Genomic DNA, 26,391 nt, shown 5'->3' on the forward strand with positions numbered 1-26,391 from the left:
ACAAAATGCCCTCGCTTCATTTCTTCCTTTCTGTATTTGTCTCTCTGCCTTAGATTTACCACCACAGACCTCCTCCGAGCTCTCTGGGTCTAAGGATCTGAAGCACAGGTAGGAGAAAGGCTGAAGAACAGGTATCAAACTCAGCCTTCACCGTCCCAAGTCTCTGTTGAGGCAGTACTGCAACAGGGTTCATCTGAGTGTTTCTCTTGGGGGAGTAGTTACTCCCCTTACCCCTCAAGCTCTAGGTTTTGCTTCCTTGACTTCTCTTTTTGAAGACATTTAAAGGTCCCTTCCTTATTTTTCCACAACACCACAATATCTGGAAAATGAGAGCCTTCTTGATATGTGAACTAAACAGAGACATAGGAAACTGGACTCCTGGAAACAGGAACGGGACAAGAAACATTCTCCAGTTACAGTCATACTTGGTGGTAAACTTTCCTGTAATTAAGCATGCAGCCGGGAACGGAGGGAGAGCTCACCAAGCCCACCTTGACAGCAACCTACACCACAGCACATGCTGCATCCATCGGCACAAGCCACAACCCACTGACACTTCTTGTAAGCTGTGTGATTGCCTGTTTCAGTAACATGAGCTTCCGGGCAAACAAACGATCCACCTCCTTCAGATCAAGTACGGACAGGCTAACACTGCTGCAACTACGGCAGCACATTCGGGAAGATGCCCCCGTTCTACACGTTACTAGATGAAAACACACATTTCAGTATTGTACTTGGGGCTGGCCGCTCTCTCTCGTGTCTTTTCAGGCATCAGTGGGGAAAAAAAGGAGTAGAGCAGACAGATCCGTATTTATTTTCTGCAGCTGCATGATGAAAAAATGGTTTAAAGCTTTCCTGGAACATCCCCTTCCCTCAGACCTGGTGGCTGAAACCACAACTGGAGGTAATCTGCGTGCCATGGCGATGCCATGAATTCAGCTCTTGCCAAGCAGTGTCTCCCGCGCTCAGCTCTTTCTCCCAGCTGAGAAGGGCCCAGACTTCAAGCATCCCCAACTCTGACAGGTGAGGAGGCAGAGCCACGAACCCATTTTCAAAGCATCGTTGTCCAGTGCACGCGAGATGACAGTAAGACCAAAGCACAATTTACATCTCATTCTGATTTCTTTTTCTCCTTCTTACTATTTGACGGCTGTGTCCCTGCCACTGTGCCAAGTCCCCAGCTCCCGAGCTCCACGTTATTTCAATAGCCCGTGTTCCAACACACGCAAAAGCTTCAGCGGCGTGGGGCAGTCGGCACCCAGCAACCCGTGGATTATGCAACCAGGGTGGAAAGAAAACAACCAAAGCTTAAAAAACCCCAGAAGCCAGCTGACAGCATTTCAGCCTCCCCTTAATACCATCACTTGGCTTAACGTTATACGACTGAAAGGTAAAAAGCAGCACCCGGGAGTGAACGTTGCAAGCGTTCAGGTCGGTGATGAGTGCGCGTGTCCCTCACACAGGACGTGCTGGGAGGGAAGCCGGGCTGGAATGAGCAGGGGTTGTGCAGTAAGGTATGCAATTCTCATGCATTCGTGTGGTTATTTTTACCTTTGCTGCCAAGACACAGACAGTAACAACTTTATAGCCTTCCTGAAAAGGGAAAAAAAAGGAAAAAAAAAAAAAAATCTCAAAAAAAAAAAAAGCTTGTGCAAAATGCTGCTGCCAGGATTTTAACTCACATGAGGCAGATGCAGATTCAGAGTGTCACTCCAGTCTTGACGGAGTTACACTGGGCTCCCCTGTTAAAGAAAAAAATCAGACTGATTTTAAAACTGCAACAGCTCTGTGCCATGTGGGACTGTATCTGCTGGAGCTCTGTCCTCGGGTAAGCGCAGAAGCCAGGCTGGCAGCTATTCCAAATACATTTACAACTGATTTACAGAGGAGGCACAGTTGGTAATGGTGCATCCTGCAGGCAAAATTCTGTCCTCATATCCACAAAGCAGTCTTAGACCATCAGCTCAGTGATAATTAGGAGGAAGAGGCTACAAGTGCATTGCCCAAGTGGTACCAACTCAGAGTTTTTCTCAGACGCTGAGCAACTGGTTCAAGAAAGGGCCTCGTGCTCTTTTGGGGGTTTTGCTGTTATTGTCCGTTCCTCAGTCGGTGACAGATTACACCTTTCGGGGCACTCAGGCTCTTTCACACCACAAAACGCCTCCATACATCAGCGCAGGAGCTCGGGAGACTGTCAGGAGCTACTCTGGGAACCTGAGAAGAGAATTTTGCCCTATCCAAAGGGGCTCCCAGCGAGAGCCTCGCACAGCGGGTCAGCCTGACAGAGCACGTCTAAATTCCGTTTGATGCTTATGCTTGGGTTTTTCTGTGCAAAGCAGTGCGGGGTAAAGCGGTACCCATCCCGCGCGTGGTGCTGCACAGCGTTGCAGCGCGGTGCCTTGTGAGCACACGCAGTAAGAGGACCAGACCCATTCTGCAATTTACAGGTACTCAGTGAGATCCAATTTGCGCTAAATACGAAGCTGAGTGACTGGGAACGACGTTGCAAAAAGGACCCACAGAAGTATGCAGACCTCCTGGAAGGCTTCTCTGAAAATGAGTGTTTTGTTTCAAAATGAATAGCTGGGGAAAGCTGTAGGCATGTGAGGGCCCCGTTTAAGCTGTGGGGAGGAGAAAGCCCTTCAAGGGCTGCCCATTTCTTTCCGTGTTCCTCCTTCACTCACACAAAGATTTCACATTCAGGCAGGGCAGCTTCTCATTGAAGATGTAACATGGTTTATCCCAGGGCTTGTTGACTCTTCTGCCAAGCTAGTCATGGATCACAGGAGAGAGGCAGGAGGCCAAGGTACAACAACCCCCTTTTCAGCAGTGCCGCTTCTGTGAGTTGTACCTGCTCTCTCAGACCGCACACCTCCAAGCCACTCCTGCCCAGCTGTTTTATTTCCAACCACCATGGATTTGGTGCTGGCAAGAGCCCTCAACTGAGAACAGTGACAACACGCTGCTTTTCCACACCGCTGAGGCAGCTTTGAGGAAGCAACCCCTCATGGCCAACACCCTGGTTTTTAGGGAGGGAAGGATGAGCTTGGGAGGTTGCTGCAGTAACAGCAGCAGCCCGCAGAGCCAGCAGCCCCTCTGGGGAGCAAGGCAGGGCGAGGACAACTAAACAATGACCTGAAGTCTCATTCGTCCCTGCCTCCGGTTTCTCCCCATCTTTTGCCAGTGTGCTCTCCTGTGACGGCCCAGCACCTCCTGATGCTGAGAGCACTGTGCGTGCTGAGGGCTTCCCCATCCTCGGCCCTGAGAGTCTTGGGAGTTAAAACACCTTAGTCCACCCACACTGTTTTGGTTGGCAGATGAAACTCATTGGCTTTTGACTTCCAGGTGTTCAGATAAGATCAGTATTTCTCAAACTAGAGGTGATGACCTCCTCCAAAACATTGCAAAAGGATTTAACAAACACAGTCTTCAGAAATTTTACCCGTTATCTGGGTTCTCCCGAGGTCACACAAAGACAGATAAGCCAAAAGGTAGACAGCTGATGCGAGGGGTTTAGCCTTTTCTCAGAAGCACAGGAAATGCAGCCCAATTACTTTGTGTTAAGTCTTGAAGAAATGAAAGTAAAATAACTCAAAACAGGTTATTTCAGTTGCTGCTTATTCCCCAGTGAGTAAGACATGCAAACCAGGCAGTAAGGGGCATATATGGACAGGTGGGTAGCTAGTAGCCAGATTTATGTATGTCTCGGGCACAACCATGCATAATTAAGCTTGTGCAAATACACTTCTGAAATTACACAAACCCGACTTAAAGAGCAGGATCAAAGTGCTGCTCATTTTAAACGTTGATCCATATTCTGAATTGCATCACAAATGAATAATGCAAGTACCTACTAGAAATACGTTTATATCAACGTGCTGCCGATAAAGTGCTTAGTTAAAGCCTCGAGGACCAAGACCCCATTTTACAACCCCAACCCCTATAACAGTACAAGTATCTATGTATCCTGCCTCAACAATGTCTGTCAAATGAGACTGGTGTCCCAAAATAGGATGGGCCTATCCCCAGAGCTCTCCATTCTGTCATCTCTTCCGCATGTAGCCCCAGAGCTGGACGTTTAGCGCCAGCTACCACCGGGATGTTCTGTGACAGCCACCCCTCCATGACCAACCAGCCCACTGACTATTTCCCACAAGCACCGAATATTCATTCCCTGGCACTTCTGACCACCCAACCTGCAACTCCAGCTGAGAATCCAGAGGGAAACAGTGAGTGACCATTCCTCGGGGTGTTTGGGACAATGGACTTGAAGTAACCATGTAGTGAAGAATACTATTTGACCTCCATATACTGACCCTCCTTTCAAGGCATCTATTATCTTCATAACCCGTTACAGAGCAATGCCAGTTTTCATACAGAATTAGAGAAGAAGAGGGTTTATGCTCTAGAATACTGATGACTTCAGCTTCTGTGTCTTTTCTGACCAGAGGAGGTGGTGTGAGGCACTGTCACGGAAACACAGCAAAAGGGAATGGTAACATTTCAAGCTAAGCTGCTCTCTATGCTAAAATAATCATTACTTACACAGGAAGGAATCTGAAATGTCATGTTTAAGTTTCACACCTGGGTGTTAGCTTCCGTTTGGTTTCGACAGCGGAGTCAGACTGCTCAGCTCTGACAGCAGCCCAGGCTCCTTCCTGGCTTGCACAACCTGGCAGGGTGCTTGCTCTGGAAACAGGGCAGAGGATTTTCTTTTCCATGAGAATGGGAAACCCTGCAGAGGTACCTGTACTGTGGGAGCCTCTGTCCAAACGTGCTCAGCTGGCTTGGCAATCCCAGGAGCGGGCGTGAGCGCAAACCTCCAGCTCCCCTTGCATTGCATTTCTCTTCCCAAAGACCCATCAAGCGTTACCCCTACATCTGCCACAGCCGCTGCAGACCAGACACAAAGGGAAAAGCAGACCCCCCTGCTTGAAGCCCTGGTTGCACACAGCACTGGTTTCCAGTCCATCTCAGCCCCCGTAAACGCGTGCCTGCTATGTGCCTCCCTGCGTGCAGGGCGATGGAGTCGTGCGCGTTCGTGCTGTGCCGACCTGGGAGCTCAGCGCCTGTAAACAAACTGACGGAGCGGTAAACGTGCCTGCTTGTAACCGCAAGAAACCCCAAACCAAACCCATGGGACAGCTCATATGTTTTCAATTAGGAACGTGGTGAATCGCTGACTTGCCATTTGCTTATGGACTCAGCTGAACTGTGACCGTAGGATTTGTCTATGGTCAAAACATGTTGAAAACCAGCCAGGGACAGACCCCAGTCCTCCTGACTCTTGGGGTTTGATTTTAACCACTAGACCATAAATAAAAATGCACTCTATTATGCAAAGCAAAATTGTAGTATTTCAGCCTATATTTGAGTTTTCATGGTACCAAACAAACGAAATGGATAGCAACAGTATGTTTTGTTTCTGTGAACTCACTCAATGTCTTAATCTGAAATGAAAATAAACTGCTGCCAATATTGACCATAATTTTCGTTCACCCAAAGAAACCTTTTCAAACACAGGAGTGTTCTGTGCAGTAAGACAAAGCTGAGCTTTAAGCACACTTCAGTGCTTAACGTACCTTCTCTATTTCACTAGAAATTATGTATTTGTAGTGATCAGCAAACAAGACCTTGACAAAACCTGCGGGTGCATCCCAGGATATTTTTGTATGCTCAACACACAAGCTGCTCTGCTGTGCATGAACAGCCAGATCTTGCACTCAGCCTCTTGCGGCCACAGATGTTTTTGACAGTAAATCTGATAACAGGAAGCAAGGCGAGAGTCACTAATCATCAGAGGGTTGAATCGTTTGGATCTGAGCTTCACTGGCTCCCCAGCACCCTTTTCTGACAGTGCCAGACACAGGGTTCTGGGAGGAAACCAGCATGCACCTACAGAGAGGCACAAGGACTCCGCAGCCTCCAGCTGCAGCAGTGCCCATAAAGCAGCTATGCAACCAGCCTGCGGCTTAAGTGATGGAAAATTCCTTACCTCTAACGCTCCTGCAAACATCCCGAAGCGTACAGCACAGCTTTCAGCTCTAAAACCTCTAACCTGGAACCCTATCAGCTCCTATTCTCCCATTCTGCCTGCTAAAAGGATCTGTAAAGACAGGATTTGTTGTTGCTTCAAGGACTGACACAGTATTGCATGTTCAGCTTGGCTCTGAATTGCTGTGTATCTACACTTCACGTTGTTTTTAGTGCTGTACTTCCACTTGTTTGGAAAAAAAAAAAAAAAAAGTGTTGTCAAGTATCATCAGCTTTAACTCTTCCCAAAGCAGGCTTATTAGTGCTCTCACTGGTAAATTCCAGATATTTTTAGCTTGCTGCTGCTGCACTTTGTTTGCCTTCGATGTAACAAAGATTTGGGCTGTTTGGATATGCCTCAGAGGCTGGCAAAACAGAGCTTAGCGTTGAAAAGATTTCTTCTGCTGAATAAAAATGCATGGCTTGAGGTAACAACAGCAGCACTGAGGGTCACATTTTGCATGTTGAGAGAAGCAATTCAGACGGACTCTGCATTTCAAGGAAACTTCAGTTTGTCTATTTTAATAGTTGGCGTAACATTCCTTTGCACAGGAATAACATTTTAAAGCTGACTACACAGTCACTTGTTCTTTTATGGGAAATTTTAATGGTTTCACTGACACAAGAGAATCTTTTTTTGTGCCTAACAAGTGGCCTTCACAATTTACCTCTCGCAGATAGAGCCCACTGGGAGTCATAATCCCATACTGGAAATATCCCTGCATTTCCATGGAAACAAACTACTGTGCCAAACTATGGGCTTAGTTCTTCAATGAAGACTTCTGAGCGGCGAAGAAATAGTCGCATGGGCTTCATGTTCAAACACGATTTTCTAGCATCTAGAAATAAAATTGCTGAAAGGCATAGTAGGCATTTATACACGATATCTAAGGCATTATTCAGGTGTATCAGTGTCCAAACAGAAGCAGCTTCTTATTTCTCTCCATATTCACTTAAGAGACCAAGCCTGAAAAGCTGCACATTACCAGCGGCACCTGGGCTTCTGTGCAGCACAAGTGCCCGTGTTGGCAGTAAATCACATACATACGCTTCTCTCTCGTGTGCTAAAATAAGGATTCACAAAGCAATAGCACACGTGATCTCAGAGTTAAAGCCTTCTGTACTCTCCGCTTTGGTTCCTCCTACGGAGTAAGCTGTTCCTGTCATCACAAGGGTATTTGCAATTTAATAGTACTGCTGTTTGTGGTATTAAGATTACTAGATAAGGGGGGTCTATTAACAGAGAAAAATACCTCCATGTTTCCATCCATCTGGCAAAGACAAGAACCTGCCACTGGTAAACTAACAGCCTGCTGACCCAGCGTGGTGTTATTCTCATGTCTTTAAGAGCAAGAAAACAGAACATAGCAGCTTTTGAAACTTTCCTTACGCTGTGAAGACTTGTCCTTTCAGCAGCTTCTGCCTAACACTCTGATTCTTCAAGAATCCACAGGCAGCAGATTAGCAGTTTGTCAGTCGGAGATTTACTGGGACGGAGCAAGCAACACATGCTTTCTCCACTCCTCATTCCCGATGCCAGCATGTGAGATCCCCCAGCTCCAGGCCTGGGTGTGCTCACGGCGCAGCTTGAAACGGTCAAACTCCGCAGAGCAGCAACACAAAGGGACAACAGCCACTCGGGCACTGCTCCGGTATTTGAGAAACCATCCGGCTCAAAGCGTACTAGGAACAATTTAGCTCCTCCATCTGTCTTTAGCATTAAAACACTAATGGCTAAACCAACCTCTGAAATCCGCACCTGTTAAACTGGAAACGTGCGAATGTGAAAACGCAGACAGCAGATGTGCGACAGCCAAGGCATCTCTCATTTTTTGCCAGGACAGTTGGACGGCTACTGTGGTACATCTACCAATTCCTTCCTCTAGCCACCATACTATTTCTGTGGGACACACAGAGAACTGTGTTATCCCAGGAACTGGGAAAGAAGCACAACTGCTTAGTATCTCCCCAAAAGAGCCTCAAAGCCTGCGGTCCTTCCATCATGATGATACTAAAGACAAACCTTGACCCTAAGCAGGACAGCCTCCTTAGAACATGTATCTGAACATAGAACACATATTTATTTGTAGTTGCTTACATTACAAGCAGCTTTTTCAAGTATTCAGTTCAGTCTTTCATGTATAAAACTCCCACACTTATGCTTTGTTTTTCATCTGTGCAATCCAGATTTTTTTTTTTTATATACAAGGTACAAATTCATCAGTTCCATTTCTCAGCTGTGGAAACCGAAACACAGAAAACTGATACAACTCAGCTACAGTAAAAATACTAGATGGATTGAAGAACCAGTTCTCAGTTCAGCTGCCACCTTTTCTCCCAGATCACACACAGCAACAAGCCAATCCTACCTTCTGGTTGAGTGTATCTTTTCCAGAGTCAACAGGTAAAGAAAAACATTTCAAAAATAAGATGTGGGTGTGAAAATTTTCCCTCTCCTCCAAACTGCAAGGATGGCTTAGACACAAACGCCTACCTGAGGAAGGGGCAAAACCTGTTTACACATGTTGCACTTTGGAGTAAGCTGGGAAAGACTAAAGCAGTCTTTCCCACGTGATGAGAAGGGAAATGCTACAGCTGAAAGCATAAGCAATTTTGCAATAAAATCTTTGCAGCACACCAAATCTTGGCATTAAGTTGGCAACGTTTCCAGGACACAAGCTGAATTCCAATCAGATTACGTGGTATTAATCATATTTGCACATAATAAACCCTGTATTTTTCAAGCCTCATTTCCCCATCTTTTTAATGGAAACAGTTTTCAGCAGCCAATGATGATTTTATTATTGATTTCTGGAGAACATGGAAGCAGCAGTGATTTAAGTACAGGAAAAGCATTCCAAATGAAAGCATCCTGCCTACTGATATTACACCTTATCTACCTCAGCGACAGAAAATAAAACTTTCAACAAGGCCGTAACTTCTGGAGAAGGATGGTCGTCACAGAGGAATCTTTTCAAGCACAATTGAGTTTGTAATTCTCACTAATTCCCCCTCCATCTGCCAATGGCCTGGTGTGAGATTACAGCCAGTTCCAGAACCCCACTGCTTTAGCCCCGCTCCTGTCAAGGGATGTCTATCCATCACTTCATTGTGTAACCTGTCCCATTTCAGACCTAGCAATGCCAAGGCCTCCTGCGTTAATTGGATCCAGACCTACTAATTACAAGTGTAGCTCACACTGAGAAGGAAGCAGCCAAATAAAATGTTGTGTGAAACCAATCTCTGCTGCTTTTCCAAGGGGCCTCACCACCTCCTCAGGTGAGCGTTGCACTGAAGACTCTATTGACACACCTTTATCTTTCTTCCTGCAATTTGCAGTAAACACAAAACAGAGAAGGCTGTAAATCTCTCGTATTACATGCATTATTTTCCTTCACCAAAGCATGGGCAGTTCTGACAGTACTAGTAAAACAGGAAAGCAGACCAGAATTGATACTGACTACTGGTCTTCTAGCCAGTCAGGATGAACAAGCAGAGATGAATCATTCAGATAATAAAAGAAACTACTATTTAAGAAACAAAAATACACCACAAAACGACCCTCAAATCTAACTTAAGGGTTTAAATAGGAATTTTTAAAAATACTCAGTTCTGCCCTGACAGCAAATGTAGCCAGTCACAGGTATCCGCAGATCCTGGTGTAACACTGTTGCTTTCCAAGGAGCGGGAGATTCCCAGAGAATCGGCACGGGCCTCGTTCCCCGGCTGGCAGGCATCAAGGTCAGGAACAGACCTCCAGTATCATCATCTCCAGCACACAGACCTAGGGAAACTTGGGAGTTTCCATACATGTAGATCTTAGTCACCCCATGAGGATGCAACAGCAACCCTTGATGGGAAAACGGGGAATCTTAAAACCTGTGCATTACTTCAACTTGCTTTCATTTTATTTTGAGCTCAAAGCAGTCAAATTAATTCTAGCTGTAACCACAGTGGCTAAAATTTCAGCAACTTAATGTCCATAATTTGTCAGAAGAGAAGGCTAAAATCTTCAGGCTTTTATTCAAGTCAAAAAGCCTTTGTTTGCCCAACCCACTCGTTAACAGTATTTCTCAACCCTGTGCAAGGAAAGAGATGAATACAATGAGAGAACATAGACGTTATTAACAAGAATTCAAATTTTAACCCGATTTTGACTTGAAAGCAAACAAAGTCACCGTGGCAATGCTATACCAGCCAGCCTTGATTTTTTTTCAATTCTGAGTTAAGCGATCCTTTAATTTAATAAGGCTAAGAAATACTACCGTATAAAACAATGCATGAAATCGTATTTTATGTGCAATGTAACATGATGATACTAATACTGCTGTCGGTTGGCCAGCTGACCTTCTCAGTCATGCTAGTAGTAGAACATAGGATCACTGCAGCATGTTTGTAGTAGCTGTTACAATATACTCCAAAATGGGAACGCCACATCCCTACCAAAATTAGATTATTCTAGACAGCACACAGTGTTATTGTAACTAGGTTTATGTCCTTAAACTCATAAAGTACCAGAACAGAACTGTCCCAAGCTTCTGAAGTTCAAAATAAGCCAAGTGATTCTGATATCTCTGGTCCTGAACCACCTCCTAAGCAAGACTCTGGTGCTACCCGTGGTCACTGTTTTGGGAAGAAGAAAAGAGAAGAGTAACAACGTGTTTTCTTTCACTAATACCACAGCCTCCTCTTCAAAAGATAGGTAATTCAAGTTGTTACAAAACAATCTTTCTTCTTCTGAGATGTCAAAGTGTATGACTGTCAGCCATGGGATGGATGTCATCAGTTTATTTCTGATGTGAAAGTTCAAGACAGAGTAGGAAAAGGACATGGCATATAGTTTTTAGCAGGGTCAATGGCTCTGACTGCCTTTAATCATTGAATATGAAGATTGCGCTTGGGTTATTTTTGAACAATGTTACAGAAAAGTGACCTAGCAATATCTGAAAGTACAAATGCAGAAAATTAGACGAGGAGCTGATGATATTGGAGATGTTTCCATTCTTCTTCGTTGTTCTATTTACACGTCTTTACTGGTCTCCAAAGGGCTTCTGTTCAGCATGCACCATCTGGTATGCAGATACCATTTCCAGATGTTAAATTACGAATAAACTAGCCTTTTACACTGGATACCTTTTTTTTTTTCTTTTTTAATCTAGACAACTATCAAGTCTGTGTGATGGAGTGTGTAAGGGATAATGTGCCCAGACGGAACCACAATGGGTTCTAATGAATGCACTGCAACATACTAATGTAACATAACTTCACTTGCCTCACTTCTCCATGATAATTTCCAATTAATTAATTACAATAATCATCATACTCTAACACCACTTTCTTTAAAGCCCCTGCAATGAGTAACTAATTTTTCTTGTGTGTGACAGTTATATATATATAGCAAATAAAGGTCAGATAACAAAATCCCACATGGAGAAGAAAGGATGACTCCGAGACATAAGAAGACAAAGAAGACAAACGGGTTATTTTGTATGTTAACTTCCCAACTGAGTGAAAAAAAGGCAAAACCAGTACTTACCAGACATAATGCTTTTCATCTGCAAAAGGCTTTCCAAACTAATTGCATTCTCACAACTCCCTGTAAAATGATCTGCAACTATTATCTCTGTTGTACCGTGGAAGAAGCCATAGGACAGCAGCTTACCCCAGAGCGGTCGAGGTTTCCAGTTTTGTGCTTGGACCACATCCCGTTTCTTTTCTGCACCATACCCTGTCACTCAACTCCCTTCAGTACGCTGACTTTGCCTGCTTAACTGTAGCACTGTGATCTTCCAGCCTGGGAATCCCCAGGTTTCCATGACCCTGGGTACTGTTTTAGGATGCCTGAATCATACACATTTTTTCCTCTCATCAAACCAAGCATCGTTTTGTGGATACCAACACATTCGTTCTGTGTTTACAGGAACAGGCAGCACTTGAGTAAAATGAACAGTCGGAGAAGTGAGGGTAGTGCTGAAGCTCTCCTTCTGTCAGGATGAAAGTTAGCAACATGCTTCACGCTCCATGCCAGCCCTACTGGGATAACCCGAGTCCTTGGGAAATGCCACCGGTTTGCGTAAGGCACAGAAGTTGTTTTTCCGTTACGGAAGTGAAACCCACAACTTTTTTTTTCTTTTCTTAGATGTTTGTTCTTGAACAACTGTTACACGCTCCTTAAGGGCACTGCCACAGGGCTGTCACAGCTGGGAAACACACACTCACACAGGCACGTGCCCGCAGTCAGACCCAGCCCAGATTAACGATACACTTCATGACTTACAAAGTGGCAGGAACTTTAAACAGATGTGTAAGGTCAGTCTTGAATAACCAAACCTTTTATATACAACTAGAGTCTCATGGATAACTGCTTAAAAGAACAAAAGCAAGTCATCTAAATACAAACTGCAATTACCTGCCACAGCCTCCGAAACCGCTCCTTGCAGCATTGCGTTGAACCACAAGCACATGAAAACCTTTGTACCCTTTGCTCAGCCACTGACTTCGGCTCCTGTGACCCTCACACTGTCCCCATCCGCATTACTCATCTCTCATTCCTTCTCAGTAGACACAGTAACTAGATGACCATAGCTGACATACTGCATTAACCTATTATTAGGTGACCCTGACACCCTACCTCACATTTTCTCAGTTTATATTTACAATTCTAAATTGAAACATCAAGGGTGATAGGAACTTTTTATCCACAGCCTTGGAATGGTAATGAGAAAGAAGGCAGGATTGTACATATCCTCAGTTCCAGCCTGTGTGATACTATACAGCCTAGGAAAGTGGAAGTGGGCTTTTCATCTCTTACTTCCTTAAAATACATAAAACCATGCATGTCTGGTTATGCAGAAAACAGTAACTTCACCCCCCTTCATAAAAAATCTCAGAGTACTTGCCTGATGAGTATTTGAAAGATGGACAAGTCATGCAAAAAATGTTATTAAACTAAAAGGTCTTATGCAACCTCCCAAAGCCATAAAGGATGGGCAAAGCTTTCTAAATTAACTTGTTCAGCAGCCACAAGACACTCCCCCTGCCTTGCCTCTTCTCAAAATGAGTCATTGATGAGGTCAACCGAGGAGTGTTGGAAACCGAAAGAGGAAAGCCCATTCAAAAATGACCCTCCCAGGGCACAGGAGAACCTCCTGGCTAAAGGTGTAGCCTGCCGTGTGCACCAAGGAGAAAAGAAATCACCTCGTTGCTCAAAGCCAAGCTTGCACCAGGGCAATACCAAAAATGTAGTGGAATCGGAGGAAGCAATTACACTACTTAAGCTTTGGTTTCCTTGACACCGATAATCACTTGAAACTGTGCTACAGCAACATGGCTTGTGACCAAATACAGCTTGCAGATAACAAATTTAAGGGAAACACCTAAAATGAAAAGTGCAATGAATAATGAATAATACATCTGCTAACAGAAGAAGCACCTGCTAATTGGAGTAGCTCAACCACTAACTGGTTTTTGCTCAACAAGCAGCAATATTTCAAACTACTAAGTCAATGGCAAAAGGAATGAAGAAGATACTCACCAGCAAGTGTATAATCCATATCAAAACCAAAGCACTTTATCTTTTCCATGGCTAAACTTCTGTTTACAAAGACCCTGCAAAGAGAGCAGAAATAAAGCCATAGTTATGAGCATTTTCAAAATAATCACCTTTTAGAACGAACACATTTTGCCAGCTGTCAGGATGACTGTCTCTCTTTGGTCAAAAAATCAGAAAATATACCTGAAAGTGGAGGCATGTTTCATTTTTTGCCATGAGTTCTCCTGAAGCAAAGCCATGACTTTGCAGGGTTATTCTAATTATTGGTGCGCTGTCTAAAGACATACACGCATGCATGCACACACACACACACGGCTTTGCATGTGACCTGCAAAAATTCCTAAGAATAGAAGTGCAAAATCTCCCGAAGCAGAATTCAGAGCTCAAGTGAGAGGAAACTGGAAGCAGAGGATGGGAAGCCATACAATTTGCTTGATTAAATCAGATTATTATGAAGAGGTAACATGGAAAGGAAAAGAAAATAACACTTCTGTGAATAAACTCACAGCATTTGAGCCCTCTTTGGGGTACCTGGAAATACAAAGCAAACCTAAACAGATACACTTCCACATTTACACCAACAGTGCTAAAAACATTTAATAAAGCTCTGAAAAACAATGAGATAAATTTTCATAAACAAGAATATGCTATTTTTATTGTGAAAATCTTTCTTTTTATTCATAAGTCCTCTGCAACTCCTTGACAAAGCTGCTATTTTTTAAATTCCACTTTTACTATTAATGCTTACTGCAATGAGAATCTAAGCTGAATACTTCCAGGCTCTTTTTGATGACAGCATTTTAATACACCATATTCAACTTAGTTTGAGTAAATAACATGGTAAAGAAATAGGTCAGAGAACACAACGAAAGCTGTTCTTGCTTCCCGTTCCAACAGTAACTAAGCTGCTTGTGTTTCCAAAGAACTTTAAACCACGTAGCAGATCTGTAATTCAACAGGGCTCCTCTCCACCGCCTGTCTCATCTGAACTTTAGGAACGAGAGTCCGAACTCAGCTGTGGGATGGAAGCTGAGCCTCTTAACACCGATCCCGGACAGAAATCCCACAGCCTGCTCGAGCTGTGATGCCGAGACAAAGTTCTCCCGTGTGAGAAAAGTCCCCCAGCTTTCACCTGTACTCTGACTTCAGTATGTGAAAATTCTCCAAATATTTAATAGGTGCATTGCCCTCAGCAGAGCAGCGACCCCTTAAAAACCGCATTCGGCAGCACTGCCGGGTAGGAGGAGTGGCGCAGGGACAGCCATACAGCAATAGAGTCAGCAAGTGCAAAACCAAGCACCCCTCTGTTCTGAAGGGCTGAAAGAACCCCCCGGAGCTTCTCCTCCCCACGCACGTTCTGGGCAGGTGGCCGGCACAACGTGCCCGTTTAACCTCCCGTGGCAACCCGCCGCGGCTCTAATTTGAACAGCAAACTGCTAACACCAAACCACCCCACTTCCACGCAAGTCCTCTTACCTCATCTCTCACCGATGTGCTCCGTGTTTAGTTCGCAGCAGTCTGATTCATCTACTTGTCTGAATCATATTACACAATTCCTTTAAAGCTTCCCTAGCACCGATGCAATTTTGCTTGGATCTGATTTGCCTTCAGATCGTTATGTCTGAACCAAGCCTTAAAGTACTGTATATCTTCTTGGACAGTGTTCTAGAAAACACATCTGTGGCTAATTTAACCAGTCACTGGATATCGTTGTTGTTCCACACAAATCCACTTGGAATACAGTTTCTCTGGCAATAGTATACTTTGCCTCTAACCTTGCACACTCTCTCTGGGAGTCACAGTTTCCTGGCAAAATGCCTGCCTTTGACAATGAGGCTTGTCACTAAGGGGCCTCAGAGGTTATAGATGACGCTCTTTTCCGATAGATTTATGTATTACCTAAACAAGACAAAGTGATGGGGGGGGGGGGGGGGGGGAGGGTAAAGAAATGCCTTTTGGAAATATGAGATGGGGTCGTAAATCACTAAAATTCACTCCTGAAAGAGCTGGCTTTTGAGTTGGTGGAGCAAATTATCCAAATCTGCAGCGTGAATGCACGTTTGTCTTGTAACATCGAGACAGCTCTGATTTACATGAGGCCAACCAAATAGCATTTGGTACTAAACACAGTCTCACACTTGGAATAATGACGATGATGGCGTTCTCTTGCTGCTGGTGCCAGGAAGCATTATTTATTAGCTAATTCAAGCACACAGCTTCTGATATCATCTTTGTGCAGTTTGCTTCTGAAAGCGGAGAATTTTAAGAAGGAATAACATACCTCCAGGAGACACAAGCAACACTGTCTGTTGAACCTACGGAGTCCAGTTTTTGTTCTTGCCTTTAAGCTTAGCTCCCCAGAGCATAGTTTTCTGTCCTGAACAGGACAGGATTAGGAAGGAGAATTTAAACAAGCTCAGAAGAGCATTTCAGAATTGCAAGATTTGGGAACAGTTTCCCAAATGAGGACAAAAACCAAGTACCAAGACGGAGCTTATAAAAGCTTATAAAAAGGGTAATACGACAGTGCCCGTGAAAGGCAAAAACAAGGGAGCTGTGACCCAAGAGATCTCTTCCAGCCCAGCCTGCCTATGTTTAGATGACGACGACACCAAACTGACCAAAAGTTTCAGAATTACAAGATTTGGGAACAGTTTCCCAAATGAGGACAAAAACCAAGTACCAAGACGGAGCTTATAAAAGCTTATAAAAAGGGTAATACGACAGTGCCCGTGAAAGGCAAAAACAAGGGAGCTGTGACCCAAGAGATCTCTTCCAGCCCAGCCTGCCTATGTTTAGATGACGACGACACCAAACTGACCAAAAACGTGGAAAGATCTCCAAGCCTCTGACATTTTTTCATCGCTTGCTTTCAGAGCATTTACAAACTGAATGCCGGGATTGAAAAAAACAAACCCAGTGCACGTTAATACTGAAGATTCGGAAAAGTTTACTGAAGGCAATGGTACGAACAGCATCTATTAGCATATTTATGTTCCAAAGTAAGTCTTATGACTAAAACATGACAATTACTATGCCAGCCCCCTCTTGGTACCAGCTGGTGAAGATCTCTCTTGCTCCATCCCCTTGTAAATATTGCCTATGACCTAGAAACCGTACGTGGCAGGGTCTAATCATGCCCCAACAGTGCACAGGATCTGGCAGGTTTCAAGGCATCCTACCCACGGATTTGATGTGGTAATTACTTCACCCACCAATTCTGGAGTGAAACAGAGCAAATATTTAAAAAAGCTAAAGAAGGCTCTTACACAACATGTTCAGAACAGGAAATGAGAACACTTTAATCAATTTAAACTTGGATATGCCTTGGCGGATTAAATGGCAGACTAAACAGTTGCAAAAAAAAAAAAAAAGGAAGCAATTTCACTTCTCTTGTGAAGGTCCAGCCAGATATTGGGTTATTCTGTAGGCGCTAAGGACCTCAACTAAGGAAGACATCTCCCATCCACGGTGCCTTCCGGGACATAAGGGGCTAAGTAGATACTTAAAAATATTTACTCCAAGAAGCTGACCAGCTTAATACAGGGTGTTTACCCAAAGTAGTAAATATCTGCAATACTCTAGAAACTAAAGATAAAGCTTGTGATTAAATGACCATGTTTCTGGGAAGAACCAGGTCCTTCTCAGAATCTGCAGACTGTTGCAAAGCTGTGCTGAGATTCTAATTGAAGGGATCCCCAGCCCAGTTTCAAGAATACCGGTCAAATGTGTCCCTTGGTTACAACATAATGTCTCCACAGAAGACATGGTATAGAGAAATAACAAGAGTTGTTTTTAATGACTATAAAGCAAAATCAGCACCAAGATCCTAAGAACCCTAACCACCTGAGGGAAAAGATGCTGTGGTCTGTAAAGGAAAGGATGAGAGGACAAGTTTTTTTTACAGCTCATCTAGATAAACAAAAATCAAAGAAGCTTCCAGATGGCAGTTGAGATAACAACAGAGTAAGAAGAAAATTAAAATCAACCAATATTTTCACGCAAGGAAGATTTAGAATCATTTCTCTACTTGCCAGAATCAGAAGAAATCACACTTTCCCTTTCCTTGATTTGGTTTTAATTTTTTCCATTCAGAGAATAATCGTTTGAACTAGGAGCACTGGAGTTAAAAATTAAGCTGATCTAAAAATTTAAGAGCACCGGGAAGTAAGACAAATCGAACTGCAGGCACAGCATAAGAACGTCCTCTCCATTCCTTGTGCTGAGAGGCAGAGGTGGGTCTTGCCTAAACCCAGCTCCACATCTGCCTGCAACCAGAGCATCTCCTTAAATAGGACACCGCCTTTCTCTAGCCGTCATCCTTCCTTCCTGACGAAAAACCAAGCGTCATATTTCTGCTTTGAGGACTATCCCTGTGAATCTCCCTCAGTTTTGCACTCCCTGTGCAGTGTGGCTGGAGTGGTCTAAGGTGTGGGTGCTTGCGGGGAAGGCGATCGAGGGACCATTTCCAGCTCCGTCGGCTCCCTGCGCCAGCCCACGGCACAGCTGGCACTGGGGAGGCAGCAGCCTGGAGCTTAGCCTGGCACAGATCCCCACCTTTAGGAAAGTGGTCTTGAGAAACTGCTTGAGGGAAACCACGAAGCACATTTCCTCCCTAATGAGTTCTTCCTCAAAGATTAAAGTCTGCAGCTTGGCCTCAGCAGCAGGCTCCCAACGATGACAGTATTTATTTTCTTTCAGAGCTCTACAAATTGTGCTGGATAAGAGAAAAAAAGTGTTGTATTCCAAGGAAGAAGGAACTGCTGAGTGTGCATAAAGGGAGCCACAGAGCCCTGATATCCTCAACGCTGCAATTCACAGTCCTTTATATTTTTACAAGAGAACCGATCTCGGGTTTTGTTACTGTTCTTGTCAATCAATTCTGAGGCAGGAACCTAAATCCCAACTCTTCCCGAGTAACGCAGGAGAGGAGCGAATGCAGAGAGGGCAAAATGTTATTTTATGCGTGCAAAATCTCAAAAGCATTCTGTGCCCTGAACGAAACTCGCATGTATAACATTCTTGCAATGTGATTGACAAAACAAACAAAATGCACAGAATCATGCAACAGAGGAGGAACTTGGCACAGGGCTCCCAACTCCTCATAGCGAGAAAATGAACAATGCGAGGCAAGGTTTCTGGAACAGAGCACTTTTATAATGATTTTCCAAACATGTCTGGAAATACCTTGCAGCAAGAAGCATCCTTTGTCGGGAGAGTATGTTTAACTGGGAATTACATAAATACAAAGAAACTTGCAACACTGCTGAGTGGAACAGCAAATAAAGCGGGAGCTGGCTAGGCATGACCTACATGACTGTGGTGGACAGCTGGGCTCCAGCCAGCCACGAAACTGGGGCTAACTAGCCAGAAGGCTCAGATTCCTGCCTCCTCAAAGATGAGGCACTTGGGTTAATCTTCACTTTATGGGCAACTTCCACGTTTTAATAAGCTAGAAGAGTTAAAAAGAAGTAAGAGGGAACTAAATGGATTAGCTTTTCATAGCCCTAGTTCCCCATGGTCTCTTTAAAAAGGCTAATGAAAAAAAATCCCACTAACTTTATGACAACCATTCTCAGTATTACTAGCTAGTCCCCAGATGCAGAGTGGTTGGGGGAGATGCCTCACTACGTGAGATTAGAGTTCTGGTTAGAGGTGACTTACACCAACAGCAATGAGCTCAGACGAATCCCTCACTGACCTTACTTATCTGGCACAAAACACAGGAGCAGCCTTAAGAAGATACCAACATATATCAAAATGTCTTTGGGTGCTGGAATCTTTGGTACCTGTCTTAGAGGGGATAAGACATAAACTGCTTTAAACTACTAACACCAATGCAATCATTCTTTTGCTGAGTTTTGCTTCTCTAGGCAGATAATGACCATTCCACATATTTATCATAGCATAAGGTAGTTTTTTACGATGTTAGATTTTCAGAGTTCCATTATATCCCTTCTTCAACCGAAGAGGAATATTCTGACAGGTCAGTATGTTTGTAATCATATTTAGACATAGTGTTTGGGTTAGAGATGACTTTAGTTAGATCAAACAGTATCAGATCGGGGAGACAGAAGAAGGGCATCAAAATTTTCTGGCCATCTCTAGTAACATTTCCAACATAGTGACCTGCAATTTCACAAGACTAACCATCCTTGAACAAGTATAGTGACTTAAAACTGGAAAATCAGGTTACGACTAGAACTTTAAAGTCTGATGAGGCCGTATCCAGAAACACAACAATGAGCACTTCCCTCTGAAATTCAGCAGGGAAGGAGACAGCCTTGGCCACTTCTGTTTCCATTGTTTGGGTTTTCTTCCCAGGCAACAGTGAAGTGCCAAGAAGCTCGCATATGGATTCCATCCCAAAATAAAACCCGTCTGCTCTGCGGCACTATTAAAGCTAGGGATCATGGGACATTTTCAATGTAATTTCTTTATTATTAATTTGGCAAGTCTTCTGCTTTATCATAAGCTCACCCATTCTGCCGCCTTAACACTCCCTCTCCCCCTCTCTCCAGTGTCCGAAGCACTAAAGCAAAATAAATACAGAGCCACATGCTGCCCTCCGCGACACACATGGCACCGCACGAGTCCAGGGAGGCTGCACGGGGACAGGAGGACAGACCGTAGCCAGCAGTGCCTACAGAGCCACCTCATTTACAGTTACGTGAAGATACCGCACGCCGCCTACCCAAACGTGCACGATGAAAAGCGCATTTTCAGACTGGTAAAGATTTTTTTCTCATCTGACAGCTCAACGAACTGAATGTTTTAAAGGGACTTTATATACAGCTGCCCAAATAGATAAACAGTTTCAAGCCTCATAGCCTAGTTTATATAACATTTCCACCTGTTTGCAGCCACTGATGATCCAGTATCAATAAACAAGATTAGTAATCAAATAGCCCGGAGATTACGCATTCGAACAAACTAAAACACATCTTTAACCCTAGAAACCAAAACAACCAATTGGCAATCCTTCTGCTTTGTCATTCTTAAAGTATATACCTTTGTTTTATGCAGGATCTCAGAGTATATTACAGTGTAACCCACTTAACTCATATTACCACCATAAGATGCTTTGAAATCAAACTGAAGCACAAAACTATGAAATAACTTACTCGGTACCCTATGACCGGCCAGCAAGAGAATCAGGATTAGGAATCCCGATGCCACATCCCTTGCGTTAGCCAGTAAACAACACAGCAAGAAAACAAAACTACAACAACAACAGAAACCCCATGTTCAGGATGAAAAGTCTCAAATTACTCTGATGCAAAATGATAAAAGCATCCCAAAGTCTGTATGTTTAACCAAAAGGCCATCTCAGCCTTACTGCCCCCTTAAGCCAAAAACCACAGAATAAAAGTAAATTGAAATACCTGTTTCCTGGATCTTGGTAACTGTCAGTAACAAGAGTGGATGGAAGACCAACTTTTTCCATTATTTGCTTTAACTAGATGTGGTTGCTATTTAAACCCTAAAGAGCTATGTGAGATAATCCAGAGGGTGCCTAGAAGTGCTCACTCCAAGTTAAAAAATAGACACTAGGGCAATTTGGTGGCTCAGAGTCAACCTAGTTCTTGCCTAATTACAATCACATTAAATGACAGTACTCCTCCAGAACAAATGAGCTGGTGATTATCCTCTACCCGGAAAAGTCAACAAGCAGCGCATGAGGGAGGTGGCCTCACAACCACACACACACGAAGGAAAAGCTACCGAACAGCTACGCATCCATTTTATTTCCGAATTAAAATGTATGTTGCCAATAGCACAGCAATGCAGTATCCTCTTACCAGTGACCTCTGCTAGAGAATGAATAACATCTAGCTTGTATATTAATTCATCTTTAGACCTCACCTCCAACAGGCGCCAACAATGTTGTATAACGAGGTTTGCGGCTGACTGTAACACTTGCTATCCAAAAGTCTTAGCTAAAGTCACCAGAAACATCCCGAAAATAAACTCCCATCACTTCTCCTCTCCTACAGACTTTTTGGGTTCTTGATGTTGCCCTTGAACTCCACAGCATAGCGTACACATTCGTATTCACAAGCTTTGCTTACTTCGTCAATGACCTCAATACTCTGTAATTTCTTAAGCAGCTACGCAAACTGATCCAAACACCGAGCAAAACTTTCGGGAGGAAAACAGCTACGAGAGGAAAACAGCTATAAATATTTGATTTTTAACATTCTTGCCTCTGGCATTCAGAGATGATTATGATCTAGTCATCATACTCTCAGTCACTATGCATTACACCAGTTTAACCAGTCTCAACTGGGATTTCTGCCAACAACATTATACGCTGAACATTCATCTATCAAGCATGATACAAGTGCAACACCTGAAAAAAACCCCCCACATTCCTAGTATGAACGATCACAGTAATGTATGAGTGGCATCTTCAGAGCTAATTTTTTAATACATATTTTTTAACTTTTCATGCCCACAAGAGCATTATTTTTCTTCTTTAAAGTAAATTATTTTGCTTGGATTGGAAACTTTTCCCCTTATTTTACGCTGCTTCAACACGGACAGTTGAGGCATATCAAATCTGGCGTAGTTCATGAGAGCCATTAAGTTAAAGCAATTGGTCCAGGTATCTCCACTGACACTTACGTAAGCATGAAGTAAACAAACAGTGAAACAAGTTTTTTAAATTTCACACTTCAGAAAACCAAGCATTACTAGCAGCATTTAGAAAAACCCAATCAATTACTTTGAGCCCAACTGGGTTTCCAACATCAGTATCAAAAACTAGACCTAGTTAGGCTCATCTGTAAAGGTGGCCCAGTCGCCAAGCTCCTCCACCCTTCCAGACTGGGCCCACAGAAATCACTGGGACCAGCTTCAAGGTAAAAAAAAAAAAAGTTTAAAATTCAATATTATTTTTTATTGTCAAGAGTCAGAGCATACTTGGACATCACTAAAACAAATTTACATCCTAGAACTGATGGCTGTGACCAGCACACATTCTACATCTGAACAATTATTACAATACTAAAAATAATATAAAACAACATGGGGAAATAACTTCAGTCCTACTCTATCATATTAACTCTGCATCTATCTTTTAAGTAACATCACATCTGTTAACACTAAGATCACAAAAAATACCAGAAATAGAAATCTGACAACACTGCCCCTGGAATGAGGTTGTTTCAGATTCTTACAATACTGGATTATCAAAATAACTCCAGTGAAACTGGTACACCAAAGCCATTAATAGCACAGATTTATACTACAGTCTTGGCATCAGGTTCTCTCATTCTCTCCCGCTCTTTCATTCCCTCCCTCTCTCTTTCTTTTCAAAAGAGGACAGCAATTTCAAAATAAAAATATGCCTGCCCTTAAAGTATTTCCAATGTTGTGCTTTCCATGAAAATGTGAAGTGCTAGCAACATTTCTGCTCAGTATGTTTCAAGTAAGACATTTCTAGATTCTAAAAAGGAGTATGTAAACTGTACCCCAGACTAACTTTGGACTACCAGACCCCAGCTCCTAGTGGGAAACCCTCCTTTATAGGAGTGCACTCTCATCCTCCATAAGGAAATTCTTTCTGCAAGTAAAGATTTCTTACATGAGTCAGGGTAAACATGATGAGGACTTGAACGTGTGAGCTCTTAAGGACAAGTTCCTTTGGATCTTGCACAACACTTGGCAGACTGTCAGCACCTCACCATGACAAATATTGAAGAAATATTTAGGGGGGGAAAAAAAAAAAAAATAGGCCTTACTCTGACTTCATTTCCATAAGTGTAAATCAGGAGTAACACAACTGAAGTCACAGGCAAAATTATAACATAAAGGTAAATCTGTCAATGACTTCAACAAGGTGAAGATGTTTTTGCCAGGGAATGGTATAAAATCCCTCTCTTTTATGTGCTATATATAGTTACATGCATTAGATGTTTCCATATCTGACAAACCAGCTGACACAGAGAGACTCAAACAATGCCACCACTTAAGACATGTGCCCAAACATATTCACTGGAAATGGGAAAGCATCAGAAACTCATCACAGGATCCATTACTTAGCCTCAGACATTGCTACTTGCACAACCTGGCCTATCATATGATGCTACGGCTTTTTTCTTTAATTAGATTCCATTTGGAGATTCAAAAGCTATCTAACACTTTCAAAACACTTCCTCAGAAATACCACCCTATATGAATCACAAATGAAACATGGCATTTAAGCATGAGGTTGGGAAGCTTGACTTCTTTTTCTGTTTCTAGATCAGACATACATCTCCCCAACTCCTGAATATACTCTGATCATCATACTGCATGACTTCTTAAATTAAACAAGCTAAACGTTGAAGATACACCTCCCACAAACAGAATACTGACAATTACTCGATGCTGTTGTTTTTAACTCCACAACGGTCCAGACATCTGATAAGGATACAGACTTTCAGAGCATCCATCTTTTATGCTCTACGCCTGGATCCTTGGGAGCTAAATTCTTGGCTCATCCAAACCTCCAACATGAGCTTTGATTCCCAAACTATAAAATGAGAGTGAGACCATGTCTTTTATTCCGTACTCTATCTTGTTTATTTAGACTGTAATTGTTTCACAGCAAAGATGGTTTTAGGCACACCTACCACAGGAAACGAGGCTGAGATCTTGCCTAGTGCTTCTACATGGCTCCTGTGGTACAGACAATTAATTACACTAGATATAATTCTGAGGCACTTGATTTCTGATCCCATTTGATTTCCTCCTTATTTGTATTTGTGCATGCCAGTGCTAAAGCTACGCTCTCCCTGTGTGCACTGTGACCATTACTATAACCCTTCCACCACTATTTCTTACCTTGAAAGCTTCTATCCCAAAACCTAACTTTGATTAATCTTTTGACTGCGTTAAGGAAGCATACTCTCACTTGCTCTAGTTGAGTACACATAACTCTACCGTTTGTAAATTCCTGCAGGCAAATATGTGCTATCTTCTGAGTTCTCTTCTACTAAAACTTCTGCAAGGAAGGTGTGAATGACCTTTCTGTTTTACCAACAAGCGAAAAACAAGAAGTGTGGGGTTTATGCTTCGTTTATTTCCCTCTGTCTCAGCACTTTGGTTTTGGGGTTACATGAATGACTTACCGGTGATAGGCTTCCCGACGGTACTTTTTCAGAGCATGCCCATCCATGTTTGCAGGGAGATCGGCTGCATTCTGGAGTCGGTCGCTCCACGAGGTTGTCATCTTCAAATGCTTATTTATTTCTGAAAGAGGCAGAAGAGAAAAGCTTGCTTAAGTTGAAGGTTTGTTTCACCAGAACATTGCTTCCTGGTACGAAGAGGTGCAATGCCACTCAGGAAGTCTTGCAAAGTGCCCCGTGGAATGATACAAGTTAGTAGGTCAAGTAAGATGCTTTCCTCTGAGGTGCTTAACGAGACAGGGTGTTAAAACAGAGGGCTGGGGAGGCTTTTACACATGGCTGGAACTGCAAAGACACTCCTATCCATCGTGGTGAAAATGCATTTAGAAACAGACAGCTTGTTTTTAATGCTGAAAAGGGGTATCCTTTTGACCCTAGAGTTACTAATATGCATTAGTGATGTAAAGCCTACCCTCTATACACGAGATAAATTAGACAGGGCAAACCCTACAAACCCCAGCAGGACTAACCTTGCCACTTTCACCACACAGTGAAAAGAAAGAGCCTTGTCCTTGGCCATTTGATCTCTACGCAAAGCTTCCAACTGATGCTAAATTAGCAGAAACAATTGGAAGGAGAGTAGAAAGATGATCTTTTGTCCCCTGCAGGTCAGCCACATTCAGACAGAGCAAGAGCATGCTGCCAACGTGTAACACTAGTAATGTGAATATTCACCAGCAGACCTTCACCAGCATCTGCACCCCTTCGCAAGGACTGGCTCTGAAAACCAGACCACTGGTCAGTCCTTCTCACCAGGACGGCCAGGCCCTGCACTGAGGGAACAGGGGTACCTTTCCCAATTGTGTTCCTAGCACGCTGGGACAATCCTGCTCACCCCCTCCTCCAGCCAGACGCATGTCCTGCTGCATCCCTGGCGCCAGGCGATGAAGCAGCCCCACGGTCAGTTCATCTGAGCCCAAGTCTCACCCATCAAAACTAACTGGCCAAAAGCAAACACAAACTGGGTAGTTTGCCACTGCTCAGCAGGCTGGACCCAGCTCAACCTGGCCCAACGCTGTCATTAGAGCCGGTGCAAAGACTGGGGTGGGAAACGCATTCCACAGTTATACCAAATTAGGTATAACATGAAACCGCATGCTTGTGTAACCCACACAACTGCTGGACCGCAGGGCTTGGCTTGTTTGCTCTTCCTTAGAAGAAACAAAACTACCCACAAGCTACACTGGTAATGATACAGCAACCATTTCTAGACACCTTTAAAAAATGACTGCTCTTGTTTTACAGAAGGGAAACTAGACGATTTCAGCAAAGTAGAGAGTAGAGCGGTGACCAAACCAGTGTTAGAAGTCAAGGCTCTTTCGGCAGTCACATGCGTGGTCACTCTTCTAGAGGAAATCTGTGTAATTTTTTAGCTTTCAGTTTGATTGAAGAGCAGCAGTTGCAATTGTTAGTCTATTTACCCACTAGCTGCTGGTCATAAAAATCAAACAGATGGCAAACAGCTTGTCTGTAAAAAATATGTTCCTCCCTCCCCCAGCATTCTCTGCTTGTCTCCCAGTTACTATAACCAAGGTTTACAAATGCATCTTCTGCCACATCCTAAAGGTCACCAAATTTAGGCCCTGGCAGGCAGCCCAAGGGACCAGATGCCAGAGCTGAGAGCTCTCCTCC

General features: G+C 43.5%; 1 protein-coding gene across 1 annotated transcript in view; it reads right to left on the minus strand.

Annotated features, from left to right (window-relative positions):
- NT5C2 (5'-nucleotidase, cytosolic II) overlaps positions 1-24,817 on the minus strand; it is a 40,011-nt gene extending 15,194 nt beyond the window's left edge. Inside the window, exons 1-2 of the mRNA XM_010160266.1 lie at positions 24,703-24,817; positions 13,568-13,641 (exon numbers count right to left, since the gene is read on the minus strand). Of these exons, the coding sequence (XP_010158568.1) occupies positions 13,568-13,641; positions 24,703-24,803 (175 nt within the window). The 5' untranslated portion in view covers positions 24,804-24,817. The remainder of the gene's footprint in view (positions 1-13,567; positions 13,642-24,702) is intronic.
- Between the last annotated feature and the right edge of the window lie 1,574 nt (positions 24,818-26,391).

Source organism: Eurypyga helias, unplaced genomic scaffold (assembly GCF_000690775.1).
Source record: "Eurypyga helias isolate BGI_N326 unplaced genomic scaffold, ASM69077v1 scaffold16471, whole genome shotgun sequence".
Classification (NCBI taxonomy): domain Eukaryota; kingdom Metazoa; phylum Chordata; class Aves; order Eurypygiformes; family Eurypygidae; genus Eurypyga; species Eurypyga helias.